Here is a 12,102-nt window from a genome sequence, read left to right as displayed (position 1 = left end):
GTTTCGGAGGCTGTGATGGCTGATTGCCGGGTTACTTGTCCGTAAACACACCCTCCAAGGCAAACACACCCTCCAAAGGTGCATGGACTATGTCCAGAAAGGTGCATAGTCTATGTAAAGAAATATGCAGGAATATTGTTGAAATTGGATTTTGTTTCTGTCTCGCCAAACTCCTATGTAAGTGACTCCGTGGTAGTGCGAACAGTAGAGCATCTTCTGGATGACTGTTGACCTATATGATTAACAGCTCATCGGTCACTCTCAATGAGAGTCCCAAAACCAATACAGTTTGAAAAACTCTGTGAGCAGTTATGCAGCATTTAGTAAGGGGAGAACTATGAGCATAGCCTCAAAAGACCAGGCGCCATGATCATGAGATACAGAGGTAAGGAATCTAGTCTAGCTTTGTTTCCAAAGGTCGTTAATTACTTTTTACTCCACCGAGTAGGATTACTTTTACAAATGGATGGTGGCAAGCCTCTAACTTTATAGGCAAGATAATGCCCTATAAAGTGTGTGGTTTGACACTGCTTTACCGTATGCCTGACAGCGTTACTTCAGGAAGCATTTTCCTTGATGTTTGTTTTGAAAGTTAAGAGTAAGAAGACTCAGAAAACGGCCACTCTCACAAAAATTATCACTTCACTAAGATGAGCAGTATTTGAGCTTCCCTCTCTCTACCACTAAATATTAGTACTACACTCACATTTATTCTTGAGTGCAATTGCTGTAAAAGGAAATTCACGTGCAGAAAATATATTATTTTTCTCTGGCACAGAAATTCATTTTGTAATATTCAATTGCATTAAAATTCTTTTGGTTGTTTCTTTAAAGGGGTTAATTGATAGGACAGTCATTTAAATGGAATATGAAAAAAGTATTATACACTCTAGCACACTGTGTATGGTTTTCTTTGACTTTCTACCTCGACGTAATTTTTGTAAATAAGCTTTCTTGTTTTTTTACGCATTATATCCTGTGGTTTTATTGGCCCCAACATTTTTATGGGAATTAAAAAATTTGAGTTTGTCTAGCAATAATATTCTTTTGACGCAATCCACTTGTGAGCTTTCTCTGAAGTCAGCGTTTAGCCCATATATTTAACAATTTCTTTAAAATGTTCAATTTTGTATGATTAACCTGTTGCTGGGTGACTGCAACCTTTTATAGTATTGATTAAATGTCACACAAGCTTTTTCCATTAACTGTAAATGTTGAACCACAATGACCATGGTCATGTGTTAAAGGTTTGGTATTTTTTAAGCTGTACAACTTGATTTCACAGCCATGGAGTTATTTATATTGATGGATTATTCAGTCTATTTTAGATATGTTACGTGATTCAGGTTGAAGTACAAATCTCTTAAAATGTGTTCTTTATTTTCAGCTGATGGGAGATACGTGTACTAGAGGCTGCAGATTCTGTTCAGTGAAAACATCAAGAAATCCAGCCCCCCTGGACCCCAATGAGCCATACAACACTGCAAAGGCTATCGCTGATTGGGGTTTAGACTACGTTGTCTTAACTTCGGTGGACAGAGATGGTTAGTGTGTGAAGCTTTTAATATTGAGATGGAGAGAACATGAATACTCTTGAGTTACAATTTGATTAGCAAGCCTCTTGAACCTGTATTTACATTTGATCAATCACCATTCGGAGGCGGATATACCTAACTCAATCCTCCAGTTCTCCCAGACTTTAGCTGAAGCACAACAACAAAAATCTGCACATCTCTTAAAAACAATTTAACGTTAATCGTAGTTTTAAACTTAAGAATTAAAATATTATGATTTTCTTTTTTATTCTAAATCATCATTCTTTCATAAACACATTGCCAGCCCCTCATCAATATCTATTTCTAGCGTTGCTTTCTGTGTTTTCTCCCCTTCTGCATTTCCTCCAGCACCCAAATCCAGCTACAAACTACCAGTGTTAATACCGGACTTGAAAGAACCACCTGCTTTATTTTTTACACAGGCCCAACACACTAGTTGAGTGGACGTCGAGAATAACAAAAACATTTAAATTGGTCTTGTTTTCCTTTAACGCACTGTGGCTACAAGGAATGGAACAAGTTGCACCTCCCTATATGGCTACCTCGGGTACTTTGTGGTGACAAACAAAAGTTTGAATGCAATTGTTATTGAAGTTTTGAAACTGCACATATGCAGTACACAGACATAGGTGGCATTAGGTCGCACGGGCAGTAATTGGAGCACATTGACGCAGTGTGTTAAGAGGGCGATGAGGATTATACATAGCCATGTACAACAGTTGTTGGATCACAACATTACGTATTATGATGTCAGAATAGTACAGTATGAGTTTTAGGCCTTCAAGGGGGTCTTTTGTCTGGGGGTTAGATTTGTGTACGCGACAGCGCTTAAGTCAAAGTCCTCTTGTAATTTGTCATCCGTTCTGGTTAGATTCATTTTTATGTAAGCAAAAACTACATCGTTTTGTAAATTTTAATGCTGTATTTTACAAAGTGGAGAGATCTATACTAAGGCATGAGTTACTATAAATGAGCGCTGATAGTTCTTTTATACGTGAATAATGCTCTAAACCTGGAAGTTACCCGCCATAAAACTCTAGCTTATCAACCTCACATAACTGATTTAGATGCTAGAATTACTAGATGTTTTTAAAAAAAGATTCTCTTTGAGTGTTTGCAGGTGGAACCTATGGCCCATTGTTAAACACTTTTAAAACAAAAATAAATGCTTTGTTTTTGTTCTGTGCATCAGATTATGTTTCTAACATCAGACATGACCTCAGTATAATAGAGTTTGTTAGACTCCGTAAAGGATTTGCTATAAGTCCGTCCACACCTTACTATATTGTTCTCTAGTGTTAGGTATTGTGCAGTCTTTTAAAAAGCAGAGAGGCTACTATTGTAATAGATTGAAAACTGCTGCTCAACTTACCATGGGACTTTAAGTGCTTTTCTAACTCCAGTTAGAACGCAACATATAGCAAACTTATCACAAGAATGTTTTATGTCATGAAGGTTGGAAGGACGCCCTCATCTCTTCCAGTATGATTGTAATATATGTATGGAACTCAGTGCTGCATAATATCTTATCTGCTCCTTACCTAATCTTCTCAAAGGAGCATATTGCTTTGATGTCAATTTTTATAAAAAGATGCGTTTGTCTCCAGGGAAGAAACGTTTTTTCTCTCTCTGTCTTGTAATGAACTAGATCCTTTTTCCGCAGTCTTTTTCTTCTTCAATTGAGAACTTTGATTTTTGAATGTGTTAATAAATATCTGAATATAGTAAAGCGGATAAGATATTATGGCACACCAAAGTCTGCACCATGATTCTTGATAACGAAGTAGTAACCCGTCCCCTCTTTCTGCCTTTAGTGTGGGTTCCCCTGTCTAGTTCTCACTGCAATGGTCTCTGTCACTGAGATTGGCTGATTGGTTACAGAGATCTTCACTAGTGGCCAACGTGAGTGTGTCTCAGGGAATCCTGGAGGTTATTTTTCGTAGCTTGAAAATAAAACTCTGATTCAGGCACTGGGATCAGAAACAAACGTTTAACCCTCTGTTGTACAGATGTTTCTTGTCAGTTGTGGTATTTCAGTTGAATCCTACAACTCACTGATTGGTGCCTATAAGAATTCTAATAATTAATGATTTTTAGTTGTAAACTTTACTATCATGAGATATTATAACCGACGCCCCTGCCTGTCTGGAGACCCCATCTCTTCTTAATGCTGTATAAATGGTAAGAGGGCACACACACACACTAAGGGTTGTCAGTGTGGTTCCAGTGTGAAGCCACCTAAGGTAAACTGCAAGTCCAGTTTTGAGCTACTTCACATAGAATTCGAATAAAAAGTTGTTTTGATGTAGAGGTAAATATAATGTTCTGACTATAGTGACTCACCTAGTCTTACAGCTTAACTGTGTCGCACCTGCTATCCACACTGGACCCACACACAAAACCCCCTCTCCCTGCACAGGCACACACACTTGGCTTACACAGAATGAACATGTGCTGAGGTTTCGGGAAGTTGCCATTCCTTTGAAGGGGTTCATGAATTCATGAAAGACTTCTCCTTACACCATAGCTTCCATTTTAGTTTCTGAAGTGCTCAAGTCATTTTCTGCTTTGCATGTTTTTTTAGGTAGTCCGGTTTGAGGCTATGAATGTAATAATCTCTATTTTGAGAACATTTATGTTTGTTCTGGCCTTTAGTATCTTGTTGTCCGATTAGTTTATTATGACCTGCAGTGCCTCTCACCTTTTTATTAAAATACTAGTTTTTAACTGATGCCAGTTGCAGCATACTAATGTGAGTATATAAATCTGAATAGTTTCTGTTCACCTTTTTTTGGGTAACTTCATTTTGTGTCGCCAATTGATAACACAGGCGTGCTGACCTCGATTCGAAAAATGCTAATTTGATTAAAGGACTGAGAAAAATACTTTTTTTTGCAAGATATTTATTTGTATGTACCTGATTTTACTGACATGTTTGTGCTTGTTCTTAGATATACCTGATGGTGGAGCAGATCACTTTGCCAAAACAGTGTCACATTTGAAGGAGAGGTATGTTTTAACATTTAGTATTGACTATATCAGAACACTCTCTTGTAAAATGATCATTTTGTAGTTGCGATTGCCCAGATATTTCGAAATGGTCCTTCCACGAACGGTGCATTGAGTGCAGGGTGGTCTTTTCATTAAATGGTGAAAACATTCTGCTCATCAGGTTTTAATGTCCTCATTTGCACATAGACAGTGGGTGGATCTAAATATACTACTGAATTTCTGAACTTTTATTTGAAAAGCAATTTTATAGTTGTATCCACATAGACCATTTACAATTTAGCAAGTAAAAAAAGCTTGCAACTTATGTTTTTGTTTGTTTTCTAGGAACCCCAAAATTCTAGTTGAATGTCTAACCCCCGATTTCCGGGGTGATCTCAACGCTGTAATGAAGGTCGCACAGTCTGGATTAGATGTATATGCGCACAATGTGGAAACTGTCCCGGAGTTACAGAGGTGATCAGATTACATTCTTTTGGATTGCTCATTGTTTGATGATCTTTCTTTCAAAGTTTAATACAAACAACCAATAATGCTGTCTAGCTAAAAATTTGAAGAACCAACCTAGGTGCTTTTTCAGCTCACTCAGATCAAATCGATTCTCCTGGAATTCAGTGTTTCCATGCATATAAAGTTGTACCTGTTATTCTTGAGAAATGGCAGTCATATTGTGTACAACACTCCGCTGCCTTTTAGCTAGGTTCGTACTATACACATACCATATGCATGCATACATTTAAATACATTCAGTGGCGGTTCTTTATTTCTCGTTCAAGGTATATCCATTATGATTCCTAAGCATTTTTGTCTGAACATATCCTAGACCTCTGAGTACTTTTACTAAATATGTATATAACATCTTTACTTTAGAAAATACAATTTGTAAAACCAAAATAACTTTGAGAATCCAAAAATAAAATTAATGTAAATTGGCAAGTATCATCTGCCATCTCTCTCCTTCTCCTCGCGCTAGTTCAAGTACTACACCCTATTTTTGTTGAGTTATCCATTTGAACAAAGAGGGAGTTTGTCTTGAGAGATCAGAGAAAAGATATGAGCACAAGATGGACTGCTCTGAATTCTAGCAGTTTGACAATGGTAAGACCTTTCTTTCTGGGACAAAGTTCCCTGAAGCTCACAATTATATGTGCACCCCAACCCGATAAAGAAGAGTCTGTCACTATTAATTAAGTGGGAACATCATAATAGCAGATTGCTTGTTCTCCAGCACTGGATCTTTCATAAATTCCCATGGTTGAAGTCTTCACCATCATCAAAGTGGGAGTCGCGCTATTTTTAAAATAGCAATACTAGACACTGACCGCTGTAAAATCCATAGGCAGTGTCCTCTTTGTTAGCCCATTCTAGATGCACAAAACTTCAGCCAATGAGGTGAGAATGCTCTTTGACTCACTCCTCCCAGAGAACTTCAAACCTCAGATTTATACTGCAGGTTGTGTGGAAGGTCGTTACTGAGCATTGCGCATCAAGTGTGGTGAAGTGAACTTTTAGCCATTTTATTGGGCTTTCGGGGTACCCCTTACATGCTTTAGTTTTTTCCTAGTTTTTTTTATCTTTAGTTTCTTTTAGTTTCTTTGTAGCTTTTAGTTTATTCTGGTCGCTAGGTGGACCCAATACCTCTGAGAAATGACTTCAATGGAGAAATCCAAAAGGAGTCTTTAATGCTTGTGATTCCTGTGGCAGACTAAATGAGTTTCTTTTTCTGGTTACCATTGCTGGAGATGCATATACTGCCTCTACCCAGACCACAAGGTCAGAACATTTTCTGCCAAGGCGTTCAACACTTCTCAGATTCAAAAGAATTAAGCATTTGCACCCCCCTCTTGAGGGAATGAATCTGGGGCCTGTTCCTCTGATTTTGAGAAGAATGGAGAAAAAAATAAAGCCTGATGAAGCAGAATCCTCAAGCTAGAAGTCCAAGCCTCAAGAGCTTTCCTCAGGAGAGCATGAGGAAGAACTCCACAAAAAGTACTTTAAATGTCCAAAAGTGTGCCTTTCCCCCTCAAAAATAACAGAGAAAATGGCATTCTCCAACTTCAATGCCTCTAGAATCCTCACAGCTGACTAGAAAACTGAAAGTAATCCTAACATCGACCATGAGCCCGTCAATGACTGTAACGACCTCCATTGAGGAAGACTCGTCTTCAGCTGGGAAGGTGAGGAGGCAGCAAGTGCAGAAGATATTGGACCCATCAATGACTGATTTGCTGACGTCTTGCCTCACAACCACCGTCAACAATACATAGATTGATAGTGACGCTTCTATACCAGTTCAATGTCCAACAATAGACTGGGATCGGGGATAAATGTGCTTAGCTGGAATGTGAACGGACTGGGTGACAAAATCAAGAGGGGGATGGTTAACCAGTTCATTAGGCGTCACTCCCCGGACGTTGTGCCTTTGCAGGAGACATATCTCATTGGGAATAGGTGCATGGCCTTACATAAAGGGGGTTACAAGATGGTGGCACATGCAGGATTCATAACAGGGTCGAGAGGGTTCGGCATATTGGTTAAAAATTCCTTTCCCCTGACCATTCAAGCCACATGGGCCGACCAGCGGGGCAGATACGTTGGCATATCGGGACAGTGGGAGGGGAAAACGGCCACCTTTGTCTCTATTTATGTCCCACCCGGCCTACAGTCTGACACGTTCCACGACCTGGGCTCTATTTTCCTAACTTTGCCTTTGGGTTCCCTGCTGTTGGGAGGTGATTTCAATGCGGTAGTTGACGATGAGACGGATCGACATCCCGCCAGAACTCTGAGACCTGCGCAGAGATGGTGTCCTGACTATTTGGAGACTACGGGGTTAGTAGATGGCTGGCGGATGCGTAACCCAGGCAGCGTGCAGTATACACTTGTGTCGTCCGCACAACACAGCGTGTCTAGGATAGACTATGTTCTAGTCCCGGCCACTCAGGCGTACGCTGTTCGGGAGGTGCGGCACCTGGGGAGGGGCATTTCGGACCACTCTCCAGTTTGGCTCAGGAGCCAGAGTTTGATCAGGTCAATGCAGGCAGGATTGCCCATGAAGGATCCCACCATGAAGAAGGACTTAGCCAAGGTCACAGACAGATACTTCCAAGAAAACCAGGGCACGGTGGATTCGGCATAAACCTTGTGGGAGGCGTTTAAAACTGTTATTCGAGGAGAGGTTTTATCTCTGATTGTAAGGGAAAAAAAGTAACGACAAGCTGAATTGGAACAAGCGGAGGAGGTAGTGATAAAACTAGTAAGGGAGATATCCCAGGCGGTAACCCCTGAGGGTCTTCACCATTTAAAATTACGACAGGATGAGTTTAGTAGTCTTGCAAGAGACAGGGCCAGGGCGCAGAGTGGCGAGGTCCAAAGCAGGGTATACGAGCATGGAGATAAAGCGGGAAAGTTGTTTTCATGGCTTGAAAGAAGGGAATGGGCGCGCGGTTAGTGCCTTAAATACAGGGGGAGGTCTCCAGAACGATTACAGACTCACAGGCCATTGACGATATGTTTGCAGACTATTATAGTGGGGTATATAGTTCGGCGGGGGATATACGGAAGAGGACAATAGGGAGATGGTCAAGGATATTCAATTGCCCACGCTATCGGACGAACATCGGGACTAACTGGACTCCCCACTCACGAACGATGAGCTGGCGCAAGCCATCAGAGGAGTGCACTCTGAGAAGGCCTCGGGCCGAACGGTATTCCCATAGAACTTTATAAATTGAGATCCAATAGAATTGCTCCATTCCTCCGCTCTGTGTAATGAAAGCAAAGACAGGGGGCAACTTCCATATGACCAACGAGTTGCTAATATAGTGGTTATCCATAAGGAGGGCAAGCCCAGGTTGTGCTGTTCATCATACAGGCCTATCTTTTTGCTGAACATGGAGCCTAGGGTCCTTGCGAAGCTGCTGGCAACGAGGTTGGCCAAAGTCATCACTACTTTGATACACCCAGACCAGTCTGGATTTATGCCGCATCGGAATACAGCCCTCAATTTGCGTCGGCATCATGGGGTCCTGGGTCGGGCCCCAACGATTCAGGAGCCAGCGGTGCTGGTGTCATTGGATGCCACTATGGCATTTGACAGACTCGAATGGTCCTACCTTTTTGCAGTGCTGGAGAACCTGGGTTTTGGCCCGGAATATACGGGTTGGGTGAGCCTTATTTACTCAGCCCCACTGGGCCGAGTGGTAGTAATTAATCGCAGGTCTCCTGACTTTCATCTGGGCAGAGGCACCAGACGGGGATGTCCCCTATCCCCGGTCCTTTTCGCTCTAGCCTTGTAACCGTTGGCGATGTGGGTCCGGCAGGACCGTTCGATACGCGAAATGCGATGGGCTCTGGAGCGGGAGGACAAAATCTCACTCTACGCTGAGGATATTCTGCTTTACCTCACCAACCCGAGGGGATCCTTGATTTGTTTTCTGGACGTACTGGCTATTTTTGGGAGGTATTCAGGCTTCGCGATAAACTGGTCCAAATCGGTACTCTTTGTCCTCAGTGGTAACCCGCCAGTCATCCCGAACAATTGCCCGATACAAATTGACCCGGTGGGATTCAAGTACCTTGGTATCTACATTACGCTAGATCCGAAGCTCCGATACTCTAACAACCTGTGCCCCCCTCTGGTGCGATTCAGAGGTGATGTGGTGTGCTGGAAGGTGCTCCCACTCTCCCTTTTAGGCAGAGGGGTGTTTTCAAAATGATGGCTCTGCCCCGGTTCCTATACGCACTTCAGAACGCTATGGACCCGGTTCCCGCAGCCTGCTTCAAGGAAATTGAGACCCCCCAGAGACAGTTATTCTGGGACGGTAAACCCCGCATAGCATTCTCTAAACTTACCCTTCCCTGGTATGACAGGGGAATAGGATTGCCGGACCTAAAGAAATATTGCTGGGCTACCCAGTTGGCGGCGGTAAACCACGGGATATATATGGGCCCCCAGATGACACTGGTCACGCTATGGATCGCTGGCAGCTACCGGGGGCGACTATACTAGAGCATTATATACTGGGTCCCGCAGGTTTCCGCTCACAGGACCCACGGCGCATGCTGTCCAGGTGTAGCATACGGCCAACAGGCACCTCCAGTGGGAAGGAAGGCTCACACTCGCCACTCCGCTGTGGAGTTCGGAGAAGTTGGGAAGTTTATGGAAGTCTAAAGGATTTGACAAGTGGGACCTGATAGGGATCACACGTGTAAAGGATGTTTGGGGGGAAGGTACAGTTCACACATTTGATTCCCTTAAGCGACAATATCACCTGAATGACGGTGAGTACATCCTTTATCTTCAGATTCGACAAGCGTTGCTCACACACATTCCCAGGGGTACCACGCTCCCTGGCGCTTCTCCCCTAGAGGACAGAGTGTTGGACGGACATCTTCTCGAGAAAACTATCTCTCTACTGTATAAGAAGCTTATAAATAATATGGAGGACCCGCTAGTACTCATAAGAAGGCATTGGAATGAGGATGTGTTGGAGCTAGATGACAAGGACTGTCAGGAGGCGGTTTCATCCCAGCGGGTGGTGGCAATTCCAATGAGGCTCAGATTGGTGCAGCTAAAGATTTTACCCAGGTCGTATGCCACGGGGCCCTGTCTGGTCCTTATGGGCTGCTCGGAGAGCGGGGACTGCAGGAGGGGTGTGGGGAACTGGGGACGTTCACGCATATATTGTGGCACTGTATAGGTGTACAGGCGTTTTGGGGACGGGTCCACAGCACACTGCGAGCAGTCCTGGAGATAGAAATGCAGCCCGCAGGTGCATTCTAAACGTCTTGGAGCCCACAGACCTCAACACATATAAAAAGCAATGGGCAACGCTGGCGTTCATGATAGCAAAGCGTAATAATGCCCAATTGTGGGGAGCCAGCCAGCCGCCCGGGATTGATAAATGGATGGAGGATCTGAACTGGTGTTTGTTTAGGGAAAGGTCAGTATATTCCGCCAGGGGGTGCCTGGGGAAGTGGAGTAATGTTTGGGAGTCCTGGAATCGATACAGGGCCCCTCCGACAGGTCGAGATGATGTGGATTTGCACGTGTCCCCTTGATCCACCAATTGTCACAACTGTATAACATTTTGAACGTATGGAATGTCATCAAATAACTTGTAAGATTTTGGAATATGTCCCTGATGTGTTTCTGTTGATTTTTGTTTAATAAAAAGACATTTAAAAGAAAACACAATACATTCATTGACACTCCAGTTGAAGTTTTCGCCATCGAATATACCACTACGCCCAGAAAATATCTCCACAAGCAAGATACTGATTCAGCCTCCGCCGACGCTTCTGGACAAGAATGCGGTGCAGCATTCTGATCCAGATGTTCTCTATGGAGCAGCTTATAGTCCAGTGCTAGTACACTGTATAGTCCTATGCTAGTACACAGAGGAGGAATAAGCTTATTCTCCAGAACAACCTGAGATATAGCACCCACAGTTCATACCCCAAAGATGGTAAGACAAGGAATACTACTCCAGCCACCATGCCCCTTATGTAGGTGCATAGCAGACCTATGAGAAAAAACTATGATGAGAGTACTAGTGGAACCTGTTAAATAACTTGGGTACATGATTGAAGAATATTACATGCTCTCCAACTGGCCTACAACCGGGGCCTGCATCTGTTCCGCCTCAACAAGAGACTAGTTCTCTGGCACCTGCAGCAAGAGCATCACCGGGAGGTGATCACTATCCACCTCAAACTCCATGTCATGTGGTACAACAGTTTTTAAATGTGCCTCAATCACCCATCGAGGTAGACCCATCAGAGGATGAACAATATACAGATGTGGAAGATTGTGAAGTATGCCCTACAGACCTTTAGAGGAGAGACAAAGGAGAGGATTTTACCCTACCAGTCGCACACCGGCAAACTCCCCCACTTGCGGATTCACCGACTGATAGTATTGGCAGTGAAAGAAACTGAGGGTCATATTTATCAAACTTTCACGCAGCACTACGCTGCAAGACACCTTTCTGCGCTATGTGAAAGAGGGAGGGCAGGAATGCACCATATCTATAAAGATATGGTGTATTCCTGTCCTCTGCACCAATTAGCAGCCTAACGCCAACGCAAGTACCCATGCGTCCTGTTGCAAGATACCTCTGTTGTAGGAAGGGAGACCGTTTTGCACAAAAACAATCCTCAGAGGCATTTTTCTCTTTCTATGTGTGCTGCAGACTGCAGCACACGAAGAAAAAGGAAAACATGAGGAGAAATAAAGATATATCTCCTCATTGCGCCTCACCTGAGGATTCATAGCATTTTGACGCATTCCCAGGTCTACCACTAATGGTAAATCTGGGAATGTGCCAAAATCCATGAGTGGATGCATGGGACACCCACGCTGGACCCATGTAATGTCTCCCTGGGGCACATTAACTCACGGCAGCGATTTGCACTGCCTTGAGTTACTCCGGATTTATCAAGCCATGCAGGGTCCTACAAGATGGCATTCCATGGCTTCATAAATCTTACTTAAGTTTTGTGTTGCCCTTGTCTCCCCTTGCCTGGTCGAAGA

At 43.2% G+C, this 12,102-nt stretch overlaps 1 protein-coding gene across 1 annotated transcript in view; it reads left to right on the top strand.

Annotated features, from left to right (window-relative positions):
• Window positions 1-12,102, top strand: part of LIAS (lipoic acid synthetase) — a 212,574-nt gene that overhangs the window by 113,776 nt on the left and 86,696 nt on the right. The window contains exons 5-7 of the mRNA XM_078678318.1: window positions 1,388-1,544; window positions 4,508-4,565; window positions 4,893-5,021. Of these exons, the coding sequence (XP_078534444.1) occupies window positions 1,388-1,544; window positions 4,508-4,565; window positions 4,893-5,021 (344 nt within the window). The remainder of the gene's footprint in view (window positions 1-1,387; window positions 1,545-4,507; window positions 4,566-4,892; window positions 5,022-12,102) is intronic.

This window comes from Lissotriton helveticus, chromosome 2_2, assembly GCF_964261635.1.
Source record: "Lissotriton helveticus chromosome 2_2, aLisHel1.1, whole genome shotgun sequence".
In the NCBI taxonomy this organism is placed as follows: Eukaryota; Metazoa; Chordata; class Amphibia; order Caudata; family Salamandridae; genus Lissotriton; species Lissotriton helveticus.
The sequence above is the reverse complement of the archived record's forward strand: the minus strand, read 5'-3'. Positions and strand labels throughout refer to the sequence as shown.